Raw genomic sequence first — 21,446 nt, 5'->3', positions numbered from 1 at the left:
TGAATGGTATTCCGGAGGCGCTGTTTTAGAGTGCCTCGAGCGGGCAGTGGAGACGAATGAGCGCATCAAGTCACGTCACACGTGAGACATTAGCGCCATCTGGCAGTTCTTTTTAGAAAACAAAGCGCATGGCCCTGAGACGGGCGCACATGCCCGTCATGGCTCTAAGACGGGTGTGCGCGCCCATCTTAGAGGTGATAAGGTGTAGAACGCAAGGCGATGGGTAGGTGCCACCACCGTGTCGTCTTAGTAAAGCGTTGGAAACACTTGCTTCTTCGTGCAAGTGTTGCATGGTCAGCACAGTGTAATAAGCGCCACGGTACTTAGAATTACTTATGTATGCCTTTTTTAGTAAAACACGAACATGCAGAATACATACGTGTTCTTATAGTGCCTTAGATATGCGCAATAATTTCTTTTTATTGGCAATCGCACACGTATGAACGCTGATTCTTGAGCAACATTGGCGGGAGCTGTGGATGGGGTCGTCGGCCCTTCGGGTAATGACTGGTGCTGTTTAGAGTACCCTGTTCGCGGTAACGCTGAACAGACAGAAAGACAGACAGACCAAAGTTTTTGCGTGGAAGGTCCCCAATAAAGACTATTGTCTTAAAAATAGCACCCTTTTTCTGCTTTTCTTTTCCCCAAACCATTCTCTTCCCTTTTCTCTCACTACGCCAATCGACGACGACAGTAAACAATCACAGCACACAACAGTCGGGGTGGTTGATCGCTGTGAAGCAAAAACAGCGCTGAAAAAACAGACGAGAGGGAGGCACGACACAGGTGCTGAAATCACAACAAAAAAAGTTGCGAGCTCAGTGCCTGTGTCGTGTCTTATTTACCCGTCAAATTTTTCCGCTAATTTTCCTTCACAATATTACACTTACAAAAACATGTTAATAAACCTTCTGATGTCTTACTTATGTGGAATTACTCGCCGACCGCTTCAGCTGATACCGATCCGCAGAAGGCGTGCGATATCTGTCGAATACTTCTTAAATATTACTTCAACCTAACCCTTATTACTTTTTAAGGTAATATCATTCAAAACTGCAATCACTTAGCTTTATATCCATATATAACATTACACAGCACCTGTTATATTTTACTAATAATTACTAAAATCTACTTAATGTGGCCTATTTTTTCATAGAAATAGAGAGCTTAAGCAGGCTTTCCCCCACCCCACCAGACTTTGTGGTATGTGATACCCGAGCCACGCTTGATTTTTTTCCGTTTTGTTGCCATTTTGTACGGAATTCAATTAGTTGTTCATCGTGTACGAACTCATTACACATAATGCTCCAGCAGATCGTTACTCTTTACTGAATTTCTAGATTTCAAATTACGATTTATTCAGTCCTCTTGGTGATTACGATGTGCCCGATTAGGTATTGAGGATATTTGTAGTTCACTGGATTGGGGAGAAGAGAGGGAAGTGTAGTGCAGGTTGTCACGTTACGAGAATTACATTGCAGATTGCAGAATCGGAAGTGACAAATGGCGAGAGTTTTGTGACAGATAGGTTATGAAAAATATTTTATTGTGAACTGTGCGCTTTTGTATATTATGATGTAGCACACTCGGCAAGACGGTGAGGAACGCATCGTCTCCTTACGCACTTTCCAACCATGCACGAGCGAGTGCTTCTACCTTTCTGTAATAGTAAAATATACACAACAAAGTTAGTCTCACCTGAAAGGCGCATCAATGCTGATGAGTACATCTCAAACTGTAAAAGGGTGCTTAGACTTATCGGCTTTGTGCTTTTTGCATGAACGTTGATGATTATTTATTCTCTGAAAAAAAACTTGAACGGTTCCTTTGGAATTCAATGGCCAAAGGCGAGAAACATAATGAGGTATTGGCCTTCTCATAAATCATGCAGCCTGCATAAGTTGACGTGCCAAAAAAACACACAATGGTGGACTAATTTTACATTTTATCATTCGCCAATTTCTGCATTCATGGACATTCAGAGCGTTCTGTGTTTTCCGAAGACATAGACAGTTCTACTCGCACATATATTTAGAAAGTTCTATGTGGGCTGTGGTGACATTGAAATAATTTAGTTAAATCATACAATCAATCCTAACTTAACTAAATCAGTGCACGAAAAAGTTCGAAATACAAAAAAAAACACCTGGACACAGCACTGTCTTCAGGTGTGCTGTGTCCAGACGTCCTTCTTCTGTATTTCAAACTTTTTTGTGAAACTGGGTTAAGGTGAATTACCAACTAGCCCATCAGTCCAGGCTTATCAATCAATCCAAGGTTATATCCCGTTGGAACAGGGGGGAAAAGCCATCAGGCCTGCGCGGAACGCGCAGCACAGTCACAGCTAAAGCTCAGGAGTAGGCTAGCTAGAGAGCCTCTCTTAACACAATTTCGGTAACTGCTACAAGCACACATGCTGGGTAACTACTACGCCATAAACAGTCATAATTTTTGTGTAGTAGGCTGGCATTCACCATGCTGTCCTGCGTCATCCTTCGGAGAAGTGTATTCTGCTACACACTTGCAAGAAATTTCGTGCAAATTTTTTATGCAGTGGCAGACGACGATGAAGATCCTGACGTGGGAATGTTCCACAGTTAACAGGTGTTCAATAACAAGCTTTCGTAATGAGTTGGAACATTGGACGACCCACTCGTTACGCAATCCGCACTGTGTGACGCCTGGTTGGTGCTTTGCTTTTCTTAAACACTTTATCACTAATACTAATACAATTCCTTTCCCGACATTAAGCCTGGCCAAGGCAAGTTTGCAACGGAGTTTCAAGCACTGGCGTTGCTCTACAGTAGAATACTGGACCGGCACGCAGAGGACCCGGATTCGAATCCCGCTGTGTCTTTAGTGTTTTTACTTATAGAAGTTTAAAGCATTTTTTCGCGTACTGCAGGCACTTCTGGCATCCATATGCGCATCTATCTATCTAGCTATATATATATATATATATATATATATATATATATATATATATATATATATATATATATATATATATATATATATATATATATATATATATATATATATATATATATATATATATATATATATATATATATATATATATACACACATCGGATATGGCACAACCGGAGCGTTGTCATCAAGGGTAAATATATTTATTTCCCAACAGTTTCGGGAAGGGTCCTCCCTTCATCAAGGGATGAGTTATGATGATGAAGGGAGGACCCCTCTCGAAACTGTTGGGAAATAAATATATTTATCCTTGTTGACAACGCTCCCGTTGTGCCATATCCCATACCTTCACGAAGACTAACTGGCCCATTGAAGTATTACTCCAACTATATATATATATATATATATATATATATATATATATATATATATATATATATATATATATATATATATATATATATATATATATATATATATATAGCCGTCTACGTCTACGTCTGGGTGCTCTCATGCTCACCCCCCCCCCTTTGGGTAAACCAATATTGACTGATATAAAGGGTTTAACGTACAAAAACCACCATATGGTTATGAGAGACGCTGTAAAGGAGGGCTCCAGAAATTTCCACCACCTGGGGTTGTTTAACGTGCACCCTAATCTGAGTACACGGGCCTACAGAATTTTCACCTCCATCGAAAGTGCAGTCGCCGCCACTGCGATTCGATCCCGCAGCCTGCGGGTCTGCAGCCGAGTACCTTAGCCACTAGACCACCACGGCGTGGTGGGCTACACCAAAATTAGTTTGAGAAAGTAAAATGGTTTGACGAATACGACGTCCTGGTCATGACATGAATAATGTCCCAATCTCGTCACGTACGTCGTCAAACATTTTCCACAAAACAGTGGCACTTACCTAGAGGTGGGTATGTACCACTGGTATGCGGTTACGTGCTACAGGTAATGGACATTTTATATCTACCCAGGCGCGGTGACAGCACACAGGGGTATTTTAAACGCTTGAGCGTTGAGACGAAGCTGGCTTATGCAGCGTTGACCACACGAATGCAAAGAATAAATGTCAGTGTCCCAGCAGGAATCAAGTCCTAGAATTCTGTGTGGCAATCAAGTATTCTACCACTAAGCCTCGCCAGGTCTCGCAAATATTTGCAAATAGACCCTATTGTTCGTAAAATGTCCATTATGGTTGAAGTACTGGCTATCAAGTTTCATAAACCTTACACATATGATGATACAGCCGTCACAACGCGTTAACGTCAATTGTAGTTAGGCGTCATCCGCTGAGGTTGATTTGTGTAGCAGTGTTGAGGGCTACCATGCTCCCGAGTTCCAGTGGAAACACCAGCAGTTCGAATAAGGTAACCACTTCTGGTGTTTCTAATATTCATGTTGCTGTTGGCATCGTAAGGCAACTGCAAACAACTGACAATATGAAACATATGCGGCTGTTTAACGTGTGTGTGTGCGGAATTGTGCATATACTGAGCGCCTCTTAACAACGTGTCACTCAATGAAAAAAATTGAACACATACACGTTGCCTGCACATGCTTCGCATAACACCGATTTCCAATCTACGTTGGATCTGCCAACTTGTTTTCTTTGTTCGTGATATAGTTGTTATGGACAGCAGCGGCGGCGAGTAAAACGGTGCTGCACGCGACCCTTATTGTGATCGCTTAACAGCTTCCACTGTAAAAGACACCTATACGTACATATAGTACACTACAATAATTGAAGCATTCCTTATCAACTTTAAGGCTAGGGAAGGAATTATTGTGATGTTCACATTTCTTGCTTTTCAATGTGAAGTAAGTGTTCAATTCAAGTCGGTTTTACAACTTTTACAACTAGACATTTTACTTGGAATCACTTCCTTGCAAAAGTTTTTGCGCAGGTTGCTCTCTTTCCTAGTCGAACATTAAAGCCAGACTTCATAGATGTACGGCTGAGTAAGATATCTTTAATTTATGTTTATGAATTTTCTATTGAATCTTTATGTGATTAATAGGTTGTCTTACAACTTTTGTTTATGAATAGTGTAATAAATTATATTGCGGCTGTGTACCCTTGAAAGGAGCCTAAATACACGTTTTAAAGTTGTGGCACAATGTCTGCTTTTTGTTGAATATATATTTCTATAATATTTGCTATGGTATAGCTTTCTAGTTGATATCCGAAGCTCACAAGTTTGGCGCCTGCCAATGGAAAGTTGTCATATCGCTCACTTTACTTTCCTCACATCATTCTTCACATCGATACATACAGTACACCTAAATAGTATATTTAAAGGGCCAGGAAACAACGTCAAGGTCCGAAAATTGTTCTAACGAGAAATACGTGCACCTTTACTGTGTGGAAATGCTGCCGCGAAAATCCTGCGAATACGTCCTATATTAAGGAAGAGACAGGGCTTAGAACATCGGTTTAAGCCTGTTTATTACTTTCGTGCGGCCTCGCCACCCTTCTTCACACGGTGGGGAAGACGTCACTCGTCGTCGTGACTGGTTTAGAACAATCGACGAACTGCGTGCTACGTCATGTCGCCGATTGGTGACTTTGCATCACTGTGCGTAAAAGGGGAAATGGTTCGGTGTAGGAAAAGAAAGCGCAATAGCAGTTTTTCGAAATGGATTCTCTGCGCGGCGCGTAGCGCTGTAATGTTCAGAAAACGGGATCACCGTGGTCTACTTTACGCGTTGCTGACCTTCCTTGGGAGATATAAAAAATCAGAGCCTGTTCACTGACTCTTTAACGTTCCTTACACCTTCATTGGTTTCATTTTCTACTGGTGTTCTTTTAAGATACGTAGCATATGTTTCATTTTTTTTTCGAAAAGTGATGCTGCAGTAAACTGACTTGATACTTCTTCTACAAGGCCAATCCAGAGCATTTGACGCATCTACGAAATGCCGAGTTGGGCTTGGCATAATGACAAGTATGCTTTTTCATTACCACAGGATGGGTGTTTCGTTGGGTTATTAAAAACGGTCACGAATGCTCAGAAATAAGCAAGAAGCAGTGCCAATAGTGCATGAAAAGAGAAACACGAGGATCGCCACAAGTGAACACTGTCCTGCAACAAAGTTTTCGAGCTTACGCATCGCTTCGACGACTCCAAACGAGCTTCTGCGCGGAATTTTTATTCTACTCTTCACATTGCTAGCCATGGTTATACACGCTACCTCTTTACGAGGCGTATCAATTTGGCTATTTCCAATGTGTCAGTAAGCGTTGGTTCGTAGAGACAAGAGCTTGGTGATAACTCATTCTTGACTGATGTAAAAGCACGTATATATTCACTCTAATAGCACTCGAATTCAGCAGCGCTTATGACTTGTATTCGACACTTTTATGGTGTACATATTGGTGACCAAAACTGTACATGCATTCTTCATACATACATCTGTTATTGCTTTTGCGTGCACAGTGTGATTGTGAAAATGTAATGATTGCTGCCAAAATCGAGCCAATATATGTGTTTTTACATCAATAAACAATCAGTTGTCAGTAAGTGCTGATCCGTGCCACTTCATGTGTCCGTCTCGTTGGCGAATCACTCCAGCCTAGACGTGCGCGAACTAGACGAGCAAAAATATTTTCTGAAAGGTGTCTACCGTTCAGTCAGTTTCTAAAAAACGACAAATCAAAAGTGTGTTTTGCGGTTGTACAAAAGTGACATGCTAGGGAAGAAGAAAATCCGTCAAGCTCGAAAGTTATAACTGGTGTGTTTCAAGTGCTAAAACCCACAGTGGTTATCATCTGACTACGAAGCGCGTTGCAAGTAATCAATTATTCCACAACAAAAGGTCGACTATAGAACAGCCTGGCCGTGGCAGCTCTTAGTTTACCTTGTTTTTTTTTGCGATTGTCAATTATTTGTAACGCGTAACGTACAAGTCTGTATGAGTGATGCCATCGAAGACGGCTTTGGGTAATGTCAATCACTAAGGATTTTTTTACGGCCACTGCTTTTCGCAGCACACAGGCCTCGACAATTCAGGCTACATAAATATGCTGTTGCCTCAGCCTGAATAAAACTTCCGTTCCAATGGCCAGCAGCCGGATAGCTTAACCACTGAGCCATTTGGGTAGCCCAGAGACCCAGCACTAGGCTTGAAAGTACGCGACCTATCGCTATTTGGCCTAGACAAGAAGTTTCACATAAAATCACATTCTCTCTAAACATTTCTGTCGATTGCACAAGACAAATATTCTTGCGCAATATAAGTGTGCCCCCGCAGGCGCAGCTATTTACGCTGATACGGCTAAAAGTACGTGATTGAGAGTGTACCAGGTGTCCTTGTTGATACTTACACTCCAGTAAAATAGGAGACATCCCATTCCGTCATGTGTGTTTGCATTGGAACAGCCGATGTCCCAGCCTCCCTGTAAACATATTGTAAAGATTAAGCGAAGTGAAAGAAAAAATAGATCTTGAGGAGCTATATATATCTATAGCTTCTGCGTAAATATACATGAATGCCAAAGCATACAAACGGGACCTGGAAATAAATCTCTTGTAATTATAGCTTGACTTGAACCAATTGGTACATACTCCGACGAATGTAGGGTCACTTAGACGAAGACATTGAGGTACGGCGCTCGTTTGTGCTCCATGTGTCTCTTTCTATTCGTCTAGGTCACGGTGCAATATTCGGGGAGTGCAAACAACTCGCTTAAGTCGATGTGTTATTACAACAGATTTATTCTGCAGTGGCCTCCTTTCTATTCGGATATTTCCCGAAGTGCTCAGGCCTTGGCATCCGGCGCTTGATAGTGTTCCATGTGTCTTCTTGTCTTCATCGATGTCGTTCTGCATTTGTCGGAGACTGGAAATAAAGTACCGCGCAAACAACCTTCCTTTCGCCCAGCCTCTCCTCCTGCCCCTTAACCCTTTTAGCCTTTTGTTTGTTGGCTTACGTTTTTAGACCATTTCATAGCACTTTCAAAGTGCAGTGTTGTGTTTCAAAAACTAACTTTGGACTATGAACTATCGCACTGTGGTTACAGAGAAGAACAAAGTGGGCCAAAGCACTCGCAAATGCTGCCCTTGCTAATGAGGAAAGGCAGCTTGCACTAGTGGTGCCAAGCCTGAAGACATTGTGGAGCTGGGCAGACTCCCTTGTATCTCTTCAGCTTGCTCTTTTTTATTTCTTTTTTTTCTTTCCTACATTTAAATGCGGAGCATTTCAGTCTTAACGAACTTCGGCGACTTTGAGCGTGTCTATCTATCTATCTATCTATCTATCTATCTATCTATCTATCTATCTATCTATCTATCTATCTATCTATCTATCTATCTATCTATCTATCTATCTATCTATCTATCTATCTATCTATCTATCTATCTAGCCGCCTACGACTTTTAGCTCTCCTGGCCGTTTCGTTAATGGTATCGATACCAAACTTGGTATGGCATAACATGGCTGTATGAAGAACATATTTGACTAGTCATAACATGAAAAATTCAGCAGATCCCACATACCTGGGAATCGACGTTATGCGAAGCATGCGGAGGGAAGATGACCGTGTTGCAATTATTTTTATTGCGCGACACGGCATGAAGTGACGCTAACTATATGCATAAATGTTGCACGCACAGACTTATGTTTAAGAGGTGAAGACGTTTATAAAACCACGTATTTGCACTTGCGACTATGCTAACTGGAATATGCTGATTAGCAACACCAAAAGCTGATATGAAACGCTGATGCTCGCGAGCATGCTGGCCCTGGACACTGCTACATAAATCAACTTCAGCGCATGGCAACTAATCACAATTGACGTTAACCTGACGTGACGTCTGAATCAAAGGAGTGCATATGTAATGTTTATAAAATTGGGTAGGGAGCACTGCAACCACTATTGACGTTTCACGAAGATTAGCGTCTATTCGAAAAGTAGTTCCCAGACCTGGCCTGGCGTAGCTCTGTGGTAAAATACTTCATTGCCACGCAGAGTGCTAGGGTTCAATTCCAGCGGGGACCCTGACATTTATTCTTTGCATTCGTCGGGTCGACGCTACTGATGTCGGGTATTTCTTAACGCCCACGAATTAAAATGGTCCATGTGTGCTCTTGTCATTCCTGGATAGATACTAAGAGTCAATCACCTGTGGCGCATACCCGCATACCAGCGGCACATACCAGCCCGTGGGTATGTGCCACTGTTTGACAGGAAGTGTTTCACGATGTACGCGACGATATTGTGATTATTCGTGTCTAGCCTTGCCGCGGTGGTCTAGTGGCTAAGGTACTCGGCTGCTGACCCACAGGTCGCGGGTTCGTATCCCGGCTACGGCGGCTGCGTTTCCGATGGAGGCGGAAATGTTGTAGGCCCGTGTGCTCAGATTTTGGTGCACGTTAAAGAACCCCAGGTGGTCGAAACCCCCTCCACTACGGCGTCTATCATAATCATATAGTGGTTTTGGGACGTTAAACCCCACATATCAATCATTATTCGTGTCTTGATCAGTGCGTCATATTCGTCAAACCATCTTACCCTCTTACGCTTATTTTGGTTCACGCCAAATTAAGGGGCTGTTTATGAGAGTACCAAAACGTAAGCGGCTGGATAGATAAACAGATAGATAGATGGATAGATACGCTCAATGCCACCGAAGTTCGCTTAAAAATGCTTCGCATTAATAATCTTCGCATGTGTGTCATGAATAGCATGATTTACATTTCATGGTCCTGCAGCTGTTGCGGTGGTTTCATTCACATGGCATGTGTCAAAACTGGTGTGGTATGGCATGATTGCATGGCGAACACAAGCGACAGACCATAACATGAAAATCATGACATGCGTGTCATGTAACAACATGCCTACATGCCACGCTCATGATGCGCTGGCGGCCGTTTCACTAGCTTCACATATACTAAATTTGGTGTTACGTGATGTCAATGGATGACGAAATATGTTACTGGTGCAAACAAGATAACCCTGACACACGTGTCATGTAAGAATATGGCAACATACAGCGCTCATAGCATGCTCGTGGCCATTTCGCTAGCTCCACATATACTAAATTTTGTGTCGGGTGACGTGCATAGATGACGAAGGTAAACGACACATCCAAACATAATAAGCATGGCATAGAAGTCATGTGCGCCATCACTTACCTTCACGTCATAAAGATGTGCTTATTTTATAGTGACATATCAACATTTCTCATTCGCACGTGCTTCGCATATCAGCGATTGCCACTGTACGTGGGATCTGCCAATTTCTCTGTGCCTCCTCCTTTTTATCTTATATTATTTTATTCATCATAAAGGTGCTCGAAGAACAAGACGAAGCAGGCTTTTCTTTGGCGAGAGCGCGCGCTCAAATACCCAGCTATGCTTTAACAGAAAATGTCAGGGATTGGGGTGCTCGGGTGCCTTTCCTACAATTCCGACGTTCCTTTCGCCAGCATAGGCATTCATCGACAATTTTCTCCTCTTCATTTCATAAATATGTCACATCAATTACTCAAAAGTTCACGTTTCTGCTTCAATAACTTTTAATGAGGCATGAAGTCTACTATATGTAATTGGGAGCTTTACAAGAAAACAAAAATTAGTCTCCTAATCTTGTATTGAGTGCAAGTGATCATTCGTACTTTTATTCACGCTTTTGCGTGCGTAGGGTACACATTTGTAGCCGTTTCGAAGCAAAATATTTGTTGAATGTATTGCTTTTATTGTGCCTTTTGTGCCGTTCATGTTAAGCTTTATCAGCCTCCTATAGCACCATCAACTTGTAGCAAAGAGCTAAGTCTAAAATATCAAGATGTCTCAATTCAGCTCCCACGAGTGCATGTTGCTAAATGCGTCATTTGTCAATCGGAATAACGACTGGCGGAAGATCAGGGCACAAAATATTTGATTTATTTCAGTTGATACGAACATATATGGCCGTAGAGAAAGGAAGCTAAATGCGAACAGTGAAAAGAGAACAAGGCACATTACACCCCTGCAGCTGATGGTAGAAGGCACGCACCGATACTGATATGATATTGTTACGAATGTGACGGGTTTATTTACACTGAGAAGCCAGCGCTCAACTGACACTGCCGAAGAGCCTTAGCTCAAGCCCGTCCTTCCTCTTCTTCTTTTGCGCTCCTTCAGTCAACGTTACATTTTCCTCCAGGCTTCTACTCGCTCTGTAGATGCGATCGGTTTTAGGGCTTCAATCGGGCAATATGCACAATTTGCGTCTTACGCAACGCCGGTTCTGAGCTGTCACTTTCGCAACGACGTAAGTGACGTCACTTTAGCACTGAGTAATGACGAATGGTCCTGAGTACTTGCTTGGAAAGAAGCTTCTAGCAAAGTCCCTTCTTTCGAACAGGCGTCCACAGTCAAACGAAATGACCCGTTGCGAAAGTCACAGGCGGGTGTTTTGCGTCGTAACGGTCTTTTGCCAGAGCGTGGGTGAAAATGGTTCGGAACCGAACAAGTAGATGAGCTTCTTCAGCGCGGCTCAAAGTCTGTGCGACACTGGCGTTTTCGTTCATCAAGAAAGGAAGTATGGTGTCGAGGAAACTTTGGGGATGACGAGCATAGAGAAGAAATACAGGCGTATAGCCTGTGACCTCGCGTTTCGCAGTATTAAAGGCGTATGTAAGAAAAAGTAACACGGCATCTCAGTTCTTGGGATCCGCTGCGACGTACATACATTGGAAGCGTGTTGGTGATAGTACGATTGGTGCGTTCAGTGAAGCCGTTGGCCTGAGGCTGGTATGGCGTGGAATGCCGATACTGGCACCAACAAAGCCGTAAAACCTCTTCGACAACGTCTGCGGTAAATTGCCAGCCGCACTAGGGGCCCTATGACAAAGTATAATCGATCGCAGAAGAAACCTGACACACCAGATGATGTAGCTAGAGCAACCGCCATCGTTTCAGTATACCGCGTTAGGTAATCTACGCTCACAATAATCCAGCGGTGGCTGGTGGTAGACATGGGGAAGGGGCCCGGTAAGTCTATGCCGACTTTTTCGAATGGTGGTGTCGGTAGCTTAACTGGTTGCAGTGGTCCGGCCAATGGCGTAGTAGGTTGTTTGTGGCATTGGCAGACATCACAACTCGCTACGTTCTCGAAAAGGTGCTCACATGCTACGCGGGGTCTGATTTCGCTCAAGACAATTGTTCCATGTTGCCCGAATACCGTATGCACCACCGCATCAACACGGGAGATGGTACACCGATACGCCAGAAACACCATCGCGTATTCCCATCAGAAAGAAAAGTGTTCGCCGACCAGGTCAACGACATGCTGCAGAAAGGCGTTATTCAGGAGTCAAGCAGTCCCTGGGCAGCTCCTGATTGATTGATTTGTGGGGTTTAACGTCCCAAAACCACTATTTGATTATGAGAGACGCCGCAGCTCCGGTCATACTGGTAAAAAAGAAAGACAACTCTTCGTGATTTCGTGTCGTCTACCCCCGTTTCAACGCTTTCACAATAAAATACGTGTATCGGCAACCACGCATCGACGATGCTGTTCATTGTCTGCACTCAGCCGCATACTTTTCTTCCATCGATCGATCTAAGGTCTGGATGCTGACAGATACCAATGCATTCGTCTGACGGAGAGAGGACTGCTTTTTCCATGCTTGATGGGTTATTTGAATTTAACGTTATGCCATTTGGTTTATGTAATGCCCCAGCTACCTTCAAGCGATTCATGCACTCCATCATACGTGGTCTCAAATGGGAGGTTTCTCTGTGTTTCCTCGATGACGTGATTATTTTCGACAAGACATTTCACGAGCATAACCATTGGCCTAGCGTTGTTCTATATTGCGTCAAACAAGCTGGTCTCATTTTACACGCAAAGAAGTGTCATTTTGGTGGAGCGGAGCTGGGTAATTCGCCGTCCTGGACCCCGCAACAGAAGACCTTCGAAGAAGCAGACGCTTAGCTGGGCTTACCCCCCCCCCCCCCCCCCGCGGACAACATCAGCATGATCGACTACACAGCAAGCCCGTTGACGGTATACGCTGCTGCCTCCACCAGTGCTACCGACATGGCACCTGTGCCACCGACATGGCACCTGTGCCACCGACATGGCACCAGTGCCACCGGCACGGCACATGTCGACCTCGACCACCTAACTACTGGGCACCTGAACCACAGATATTCTCAGGTAAAAATGATGAAGACGTGGTTGTTTAGCTATCATCATCATCATCATCATCGTCATCATCATCAGCCTGACTACGTCCACTGCAGGACAAAGGCCTCTCCCATGTTCCGCCAGTTAACCCGGTCCTGTGCTTGCTGCTGCCAATTTACACCCACAAACTTCTTAATCTCATCTGCCCACCTAACCTTCTGTCTCCCCCTAACCCGCCTGCCTTCTCTTGAAATCCAGTTAGTTACCCTTAACGACCAGCGGTTATCCTGTCTACGCGCTACATGCCCGGCCCATGTCGATTTCTTCTTCTTGATTTCAGCTATGATATCCTTAACCCCGTTTGTTTCCTAATCCACTCTGCTCTCTTCTTGTCTTTTAAGGTTACACCTACCATTTTTCTTTCCATTGCTCGCTCCGTCGTCCTCAATTTAAGCTGAATCCTCTTTGTAAGTCTCCAGGTTTCTGCTCCGTAGCTGAGTACCGGCAAGATACAGCAGTTATATACCTTCCTCTTGAGGGATAGTGGCAATCTACCTGTCATAATTTGAGAGTGCTTGCCAAATGTGCTCCACCCCATTCTTATTCTTCTAGTTACTCCAATCTCGTGGTTCGGCTCCGCGGTTATTACCTGTCTTAAGTAGACATAGTCTTTTACAACTTGAAGTGCACTATTACCTACCTCAAAGCGCTGCTCTTTTCTGAGGTTGTTGTACATTACTTTCGTTTTCTGCAGATTCATTTTAAGACCCACCTTTCTGCTCTCCTTGTCTAACTCCGTAATCATGAGTTGCAATTCGTCCCCTGAGTTACTCAGCAATGCAATGTCATCGGCGAAGCGCAGGTTACTAAGGTACTCTCCATTAACTCTTATCCTTAACTGTTCCCATTCTAAGCTTCTGAAAACCTCCTGTACGCACGCGGTAAATAGCATTGGGGAGATTGTGTCCCCCTGCCTTACACCCTTCTTTATTAGTATTCTGTTGCTTTCTTTATGAAGCACTATGGTAGCAGTTGATACCCTGTAGATTTCTTCCAGGATGTTTATATATACTTCATCGACGCCCTGATTCCGCAGTGTCTGCATGACGGCTGATATTTCTACTGAATCAAACGCCTTCTCGTAATCTATGAAGGCTATGCATAGTGGTTGGTTATATTCTGAGCATTTCTCTATTACCTGATTGATAGTATGAATGTGGTCGATTGTTGAGTAGCCAGTTCGAAATCCTGCTTGTTCCTTTGGTTGATTGAATTCTAATGTTTTCTTTACTCTGTTAGCAATTACCTTTGTAAATAGCTTGTATACTACAGAGAGCAAGCTAATCGGCCTGTAATTCTTCAAGTCCTTGTCATCTCCTTTCTTATGTATTAAGATGATGTTAGCGCTGTTCCAAGACTCTGGTACCCTTCCCGTCAGGAGACACCTCGCAGACAGGGTGGCTAGTTTTTCTAACACAGTCTCTCCTCCATCTTTCAGCAGATCTGATTTTGCCTGATCCTCACCAGCAGCTTTGCCTCTTTGCATACTCTCCAAAGATTTTCTGACTTCTTCTATGTCATTAGGGTTACTGCTAGTTCTTGTAGTATTAAAGTCGTGGTTGTCCCGGCTACTGTACCGATCTCTGTAAAACTCCTCCACTATTTCAACTATTCTATCCATATTGGTAGTTATTTTGCCTTCTTTGTCCCTTGGTGCATACATCCGACACACTACGACAAACACACTACGACAAAATAAGCCGCTACTACGAATGGAGCGCGCCGGCGAAGCTCGGGAACGTAGTATTCTTCCTTGCCGGGACATCTATGCTTTGGTTTCAGAACCATGCACATGTGCTCACCACTTGGGATATATTTGTTAAGGAACTGAAGGCCTGCTTTGCGGACACGAGTTCTATGAAAAAGAAAACTGAGCAAATGCACTCAAGTAGGGCTCCGTTGCCCGGCGAAACGTGCATGACCTACACTGAAAAAGCATTGAAGATTTGCTGGATTGTCAACGCAAATATGTCTGACAAATATAAAGCCGGCCATCTGTTAAAAGGCATCGCCGAGGGCATGCACAATTTTTTTCAATATACAAAAAAATGGTAATGATGGAACATTCCCAAGTGGCCTTAACAAGGAAGTGTTTTATGCCCGGGACTACTGCGGCTCCGCTTACTTATTTCTGTCGTGGATATGACATATGTAAAACACATACTAACAGATCACAAAGAAAAAAAAACGAAAAGAGAAAGTTTCGTCGCTGGGCGTATACAGAATCAACAACCTCTTGCTCGGCAGCGCGCAGCGACAAACCACTAGGCCACCACGCGTACATTGTCCGGATTCTAACAGTGAGCAATTTATATACACCATATACAGTTAGTGGTATTCAAATGCCAGTGCCCTCAGCGCGTTTTCGTCATCACTAGCGACATGGCACGCTTCAAAGGTCGTATACCCCAATGCGTTGCGATGCGCGCGCACCTTCACAGGACGTGGCCTCTAATGAGCATGTGCTTATGTGTTACGGGCTCCTTGTGCGTATTGTGCTTCCACCATATTTCCACTGAAAGTTGGCTTTGAAGTTGCACTGTTTAAAAAAAGCTCGAAGGCTATATTAATAGACCTACAGCCAATTTTTATGGTGCCTTTTTTTTAGCGGAACGAAAAGCTTACCGGTCAGTGATTCTGATCACAGAATGGCAAAGTGTAAAACGCCATGAAACATTTGTAATCGCTTCTTTTTAACTGCAGCAAATATGCAATCATGTATCACCATGCGTCAAACAGTGAGCGCGCGAGAGTGGCAGTTTACTGCGCATGCGCTCGACTAAGCATTCACGCTACTAAATTATTTTACAAGGAAATGAAGATGTATTTCAAAAACGCCTAGGCATGTATACGGCCTATTTATGTATATTGATGTAAGTCATGTTATCATGTTTGGTTTCAGTGCTTTGCTATTTCTGTAAATATGTGTATCATATTCAACACCTTCTACTCTTGCATCAGAGTGTCAAACTTGTTTGGTAAAAAAATCTTTATGTTCTCGCGCTGGTCATGAACAATGCTTCCTGAGCCAAGCCAAGCTTCTGACTGCAGCTTTTAGCTCCGGAGCACATTTCTAGTATGTACTAGAAGAAACGATAAAGTTGAAGTTGAAGTAATAAAATTAACGAACATTTCCGAGAAACACACATCCTTTTCATATGAAGCACAAAAGTGTGATCGAATCGATGTAAATTCACTGCGCGCAATGCCATGCTCAGAAAACGTGAACTCAGATAATAAGAAGGATGATGGAGCAAAAAATTTCACTCGTCGCTTTTTTTTTTTTTGGTGTCTCCTTTGTGGGGGTACCTTTTGTGGGAGTCTCCGCCGCATGATGAATAGCCTTCTCTCTCTCTCTCTCTCTCTCTCTCTCTCTCTCTCTCTCTTGTGGCAGTCTCTTAGCTTTATGAGAACAGAAATTCAGGCGCGTTGGTTGGTATATTCTTGCACATGTTGGTTTCACTGCCGTTTATGTTTTATGACATTGTTGTGCACGTGACTTCTTATATAAAATTGTGTGATGTATAATAAAGTTCTTCTCTGTGAGTCCAGGCCCGTCCCGTCGTTTATTCTTCGTCCTCGTGTGTATGAGCTGCCCTCAACTTTCCATAGTCTTTCATTTTTGTTTAAAAGAGCGCGCATGCCTGATTCATGGAGCTCAGCATTTGAAGATATCAATTTAGAGGTTTCTATAATTGTAAATTTTAAGATTTATCTTCCCTGTCGCTTAACCATGAATAACCAACGTGAACACATGTGACACGTGTACACTTACCGCACTGTCGAAGGACAAGGACGTGACATCACGATGCTCTTCTGTGTCATCTAGTTTGGTCGATGTAGGTTGCGCTGGGATCACATGGGAGGAAACAATCAAAATACTGAAACTATAGTTATATGACATCATCAAATTTGTTGTAGTCTATGCTGCAATATTTTTTTTTTTTGCAATGGAGTAAAATTTAAATAGGGCGTGCCCAATACCAACTTTCGGTGATATCGTTTTGAAATATATATGATATAAAAACACCTTTTTCTTGAAAGGATGCCTATGAAGTACGTCAATCTTGAGTGGATCCGTGACAACGACACCTTGTGTAGAGGCCAAAATAGTGTTGGCTTTCATCAGCTAAAACATGCTACTGCCATGTATGTCATGTATGCAACTGAAATATGATAGACGCTTACTCGTCAGCTGCATCCCAAGTATATGGGCACTTGAAAAACATGCTAAACTCAGTCGCACCATCTGTACTAAAATATATTTATGCCCAGTCACGGACTGGGCCCGAACCTTAAATATTAAAGTTCTGCTCACCACTCCGCGTTTAAAGACAAGGAGGTGACTTTATCCTCTCCTTCATACACACGATGCCCTCTCTTCGTCCCTTAGTTCTTGTATGCACGTGAACAATATCAGCACTAAGCGCTAGAGCCTATCGGCGTTTCGCGCTACTCAGCCGCACGCTGTTATCGCCGCTTGCGCAGTTGTAAACACAAAAAATGAAGCTTGATCGGTTGATTGTGCACAATACTCACGCTAGACAAAGAAGAACGGGTGGACGGCTGCATGGCAACGCAGTGCAGGAGACAAATCACATGTGATATTTCGTGTATATCAACTAATCGAGAGCATGTATGCTGTAGACGTCACGGGAACTAGTGTCTACGTCACAATAGTGCGCCAAGAAGGACTAGAAATATCAGGAAAGAGTATGCGCTACTTTTTGTATTTTGGGAGCCTGGTGAGTGGCTTTTTAAACGGTATATTGCGCGGAATAATATAACTGCACACTAGAGACAAACTGCTTCAGGTAACACTACCACCTCCATCCATCAATACTGAGACGCTGCGGGCAACCAGGCATAACAATCAACAGTATATAGCCCGGCAAAACGCGCGCCAGCGGGAAACCAATGTGAGCTTCGCACCTGTCATCGCCCTTTTCGAAACCGAGAATCTAGCTACAAGACATAGGCATGACTATTCATTCGTTTCGTGTCGAAATAGTTCATTTCGACCAGTTTTAGTCGCTTTTTTTTTTTACAGCGAAAGCTGTTATAAGACCACAACTCAATTCACGTATGTACCGCAGTTGTCCGTAACCACTATCGAACGAAATAAAAAAACTCAGTTAATGAAAAACACCAAGGACACGGTTGGATTCGAACACGGGTCCTCTGCGTGCCAGCCCAGTATTCTAATACTGAGCCATGTCGGTGCTTGGAACTCTTTTGCAAACTCGCCTTAGACAGGCTTGGTGTCGTGAAAGTAATCGCGCTACTATGAGAATAAAGCTTTTTATAACAGCAAAAGAACAAAGAGGCGTCACACAATGCCAATAGTGCAAAGAGTTGGTCATCAAATGCTCCTACTGTTTACAAAAGCTCGATCTTGTTCACACAATTTTCCAATGAACTGCATGATGCTTTCGATCATAATATGTTTGTTTGTGCTTTATTTTTGGATATCTGCAAATGATCCGACATCGCGAACATTATATCCTGCTTGAAAACATATACCTTCTTGGCTTCAGAGGTCCGTTTTACGCCTTTCTTAAAAATGTATCTTTTTGACCACTTACAGATAGTCAATTAGACAATCGGTTGCCTTTCAGCAACAGGCTTGCCTTGAAAGCTAGTGCAGCACAGGGATTGATTTTATCTTCACTACTGCTGTTCCAAAATGTCTCGTATTTCAGTACGCACCCGACACTGTTCTTTTAACCAAATACATCTTTTACAATAAAGCGTTGTCATACTATAGACAGTGTTCATGAGGCTGTGCCATGGTTCGCTAATAACTACTTATTGATTAAGCAGAAAAAAACAAAACTAATTTGCTTTAAAATTCATTGAAAGCAATCGTGACAAATGCGCCCCTCTTTATTAATGCCTGTGATTGCGCTTCTTGTAAGTGCGCTGCGATTGAATATGTTATTTCTTTGAAATATCTCGGTGTGTTCTTCAATAGTGTCCTGTCTTGGAAGGATAATTGGCTTACATATGTGGCACACTGCGAGAAATGTTATGGTTAATTTTTTTTATAATAAATTCATTGTGCCCACCAATATTGAAGTGAAAATTATGCTTGCTCTTACATACAGTTTCCTGCGTTATGGCATCACATTATTGGCTTTCTGTTTTTCACGATGGCAGTCTAGGGTTGATAACATTTAAAAAATACATGTTGAAAAGTACTGTTTACGATCATACTTTATCAGACAACGCAAATTGATTTTTTTTTTTACTTCGCCTGCAATCTTTCAAAACGTCATTTATTCAGACTGTGGTATCACGGCATTTCTGGAACTCTGAGTTCAAAACTGAGTTCATTGCCCTTCATATACTGAGAAAAACTTCCCGCTTTTCGGTACCATTTCTCAAAACGTGATATGGCAAACCTATTAGAATGGTCTACGTTCCTTCTGTTTTCTTCCGTTTTTAATAACTTCCCCGGCAGTGTTTTTTTTTTGTAACGGTGAAACACGATTTGCAAAATGCTTTCAAATCCCTTTAATGCTGCATAATTACCACGTGACCAATACCTACCCTCTTTCATGCCAGGTATAAACTGTTGAAAGATTGCTGAATCCTTATCTCAACATTCTTCTGTTTAGGTATAGTATTGCTTCCGTTAGTTTGATGCTTGTATTTTGATGCGTTTAAGTGGAGTGTAAAAGAGTTACATGTCTTCTTCCGCTGATCATTTTACGTTACAAGCTTTTTGATATGTATGCCATCTCTCGTTTGCTGATATGCCGGGCCTAGTCATCAGAGCCACCGTCTTGCTTCGACAGGCCTGTTATCTGTGTTGTACTCGAGATGACAATTATTATTATTATTATTATTATTATTATTATTATTATTATTATTATTATTATTATTATTATTATTATTATTATTATTATTATTATTATTATTATTATTATTATTATTATTATTATTCAAAAAATACCACTAGGCCTGCGTGGAACGAGCAGCACTGTCACAGCGAAATCTGGAAGAACGGCGTATCAGATCCTTTTTTAAACACTCTTTGGTTCAGTATTACGTACTCTTGCAGGGTACGCACTACGGCATTAACCATTGTGTAGTAGGCAGGCATTCACTATGACACTCTTCGGAGAAGCGTAATACCTGCTGCACACTTGCAAGGAACTTTGTGCAATACTTTTGTGTTGTGCTTGACGATGACGAAGAATTAGGGCAAAGCCTTTGTAATCCCCACAATCACCCGCATTGAGTATGCGCCACAGTTAATATGTGAAGAAGATCGAGCTTTTGTAAACGGTTGGAGTACTCAATGACCCGCACTTCGTGCAATTCGCATTATGTGACGGCTGATTATTCTTTTGCTGTTCTAAAACGATGATCACTCGTGTTATTAACGCGATTTTTTACCGACATAAAACCTGCCTTAGGCAGGTTTGCAAACAAGTTCCAAGCACCAGCGGGCCTCAGTGTTAGAATACTGGGCTCGTATGCAGGGGACACGGGTTGGAATACAGTCTTGTCCTTGGTGTTTTTTTTTTTAGATGCAAAGCAGCTCTTTGACTAGCCTGTGTAACACTCTCTCGTACGCCCGCACAAACCCTCTCGCCGCAGATGTTAGAGAGGTGCCAAGTAGGTCAAGTCGCAGCTGCGCGTCGACGTCGCTCTGTTCTTCACTCGCCACAGCCGGCGGCCCCTCTGCTCGCTCGCAACACACATCTATCACGTGCCACCCTCTCCCCCACCCGCGACGCTCGACTGCAGGTCGAGTGGGAACACTGGACAGATTTAGTTGCGTGTCCACAGCAGTCATACGCACGCGGCATGTCATTGAATGTGGCCAGCAGGCTGCATACGTATGGCTGCTATGAACGCGAAATGAAATCTGTCTGCTCTTTCGGCCCGTTAGTCTGCGATGACACTTATACGAAACCCAACCTACTTCCCGCTTCTTCGCGTTTCAAATAAACGTTCACTCCAATAAACGCTACAGCATGTTTCGCTTCAAACCGTTCTTGAAACACCCGCGTAAACGCCCGTTTCAACCAGGTCAACGCAGTGCAAACTGCTACTTCTTTGCATCCCATCAGGGTTACGTTCCAGGATATGGTCCATAATTTCTTTACGGAGTGTTTTTTTTTTTACTTATTTCGTGCGATAGTGGTTACGCACATCAGCAGTGGACAACTATGGCGCGCACATGAACCTTGTTGTGATCTCATAACAGGTTTCGCTGTGAAAGATATTAGCGCATTCGCAGACACTAATGAAAAAATCCGCGTGTTAGTTTTATCACGACGACGTTATCTGCGACAAATACAGCGAGTGTACATA

At 42.9% G+C, this 21,446-nt stretch overlaps 1 protein-coding gene across 1 annotated transcript in view; it reads right to left on the bottom strand.

Annotated features, from left to right (window-relative positions):
- Positions 1-1,525: 1,525 nt before the first annotated feature.
- The window catches only part of LOC142786379 (uncharacterized), a 38,371-nt gene continuing 18,450 nt past the window's right edge, over positions 1,526-21,446 (bottom strand). The window contains exons 5-7 of the mRNA XM_075884042.1: positions 16,894-16,967; positions 7,266-7,337; positions 1,526-1,660 (exon numbers count right to left, since the gene is read on the bottom strand). Coding sequence (XP_075740157.1) covers positions 1,571-1,660; positions 7,266-7,337; positions 16,894-16,967 — 236 coding nt within the window. The 3' untranslated portion in view covers positions 1,526-1,570. The remainder of the gene's footprint in view (positions 1,661-7,265; positions 7,338-16,893; positions 16,968-21,446) is intronic.

This window comes from Rhipicephalus microplus, unplaced genomic scaffold, assembly GCF_043290135.1.
Source record: "Rhipicephalus microplus isolate Deutch F79 unplaced genomic scaffold, USDA_Rmic scaffold_23, whole genome shotgun sequence".
NCBI classification, from domain to species: Eukaryota; Metazoa; Arthropoda; class Arachnida; order Ixodida; family Ixodidae; genus Rhipicephalus; species Rhipicephalus microplus.
Note: the sequence above shows the minus strand (reverse complement) of the source record. Positions and strands in the feature narration are given on the sequence as shown.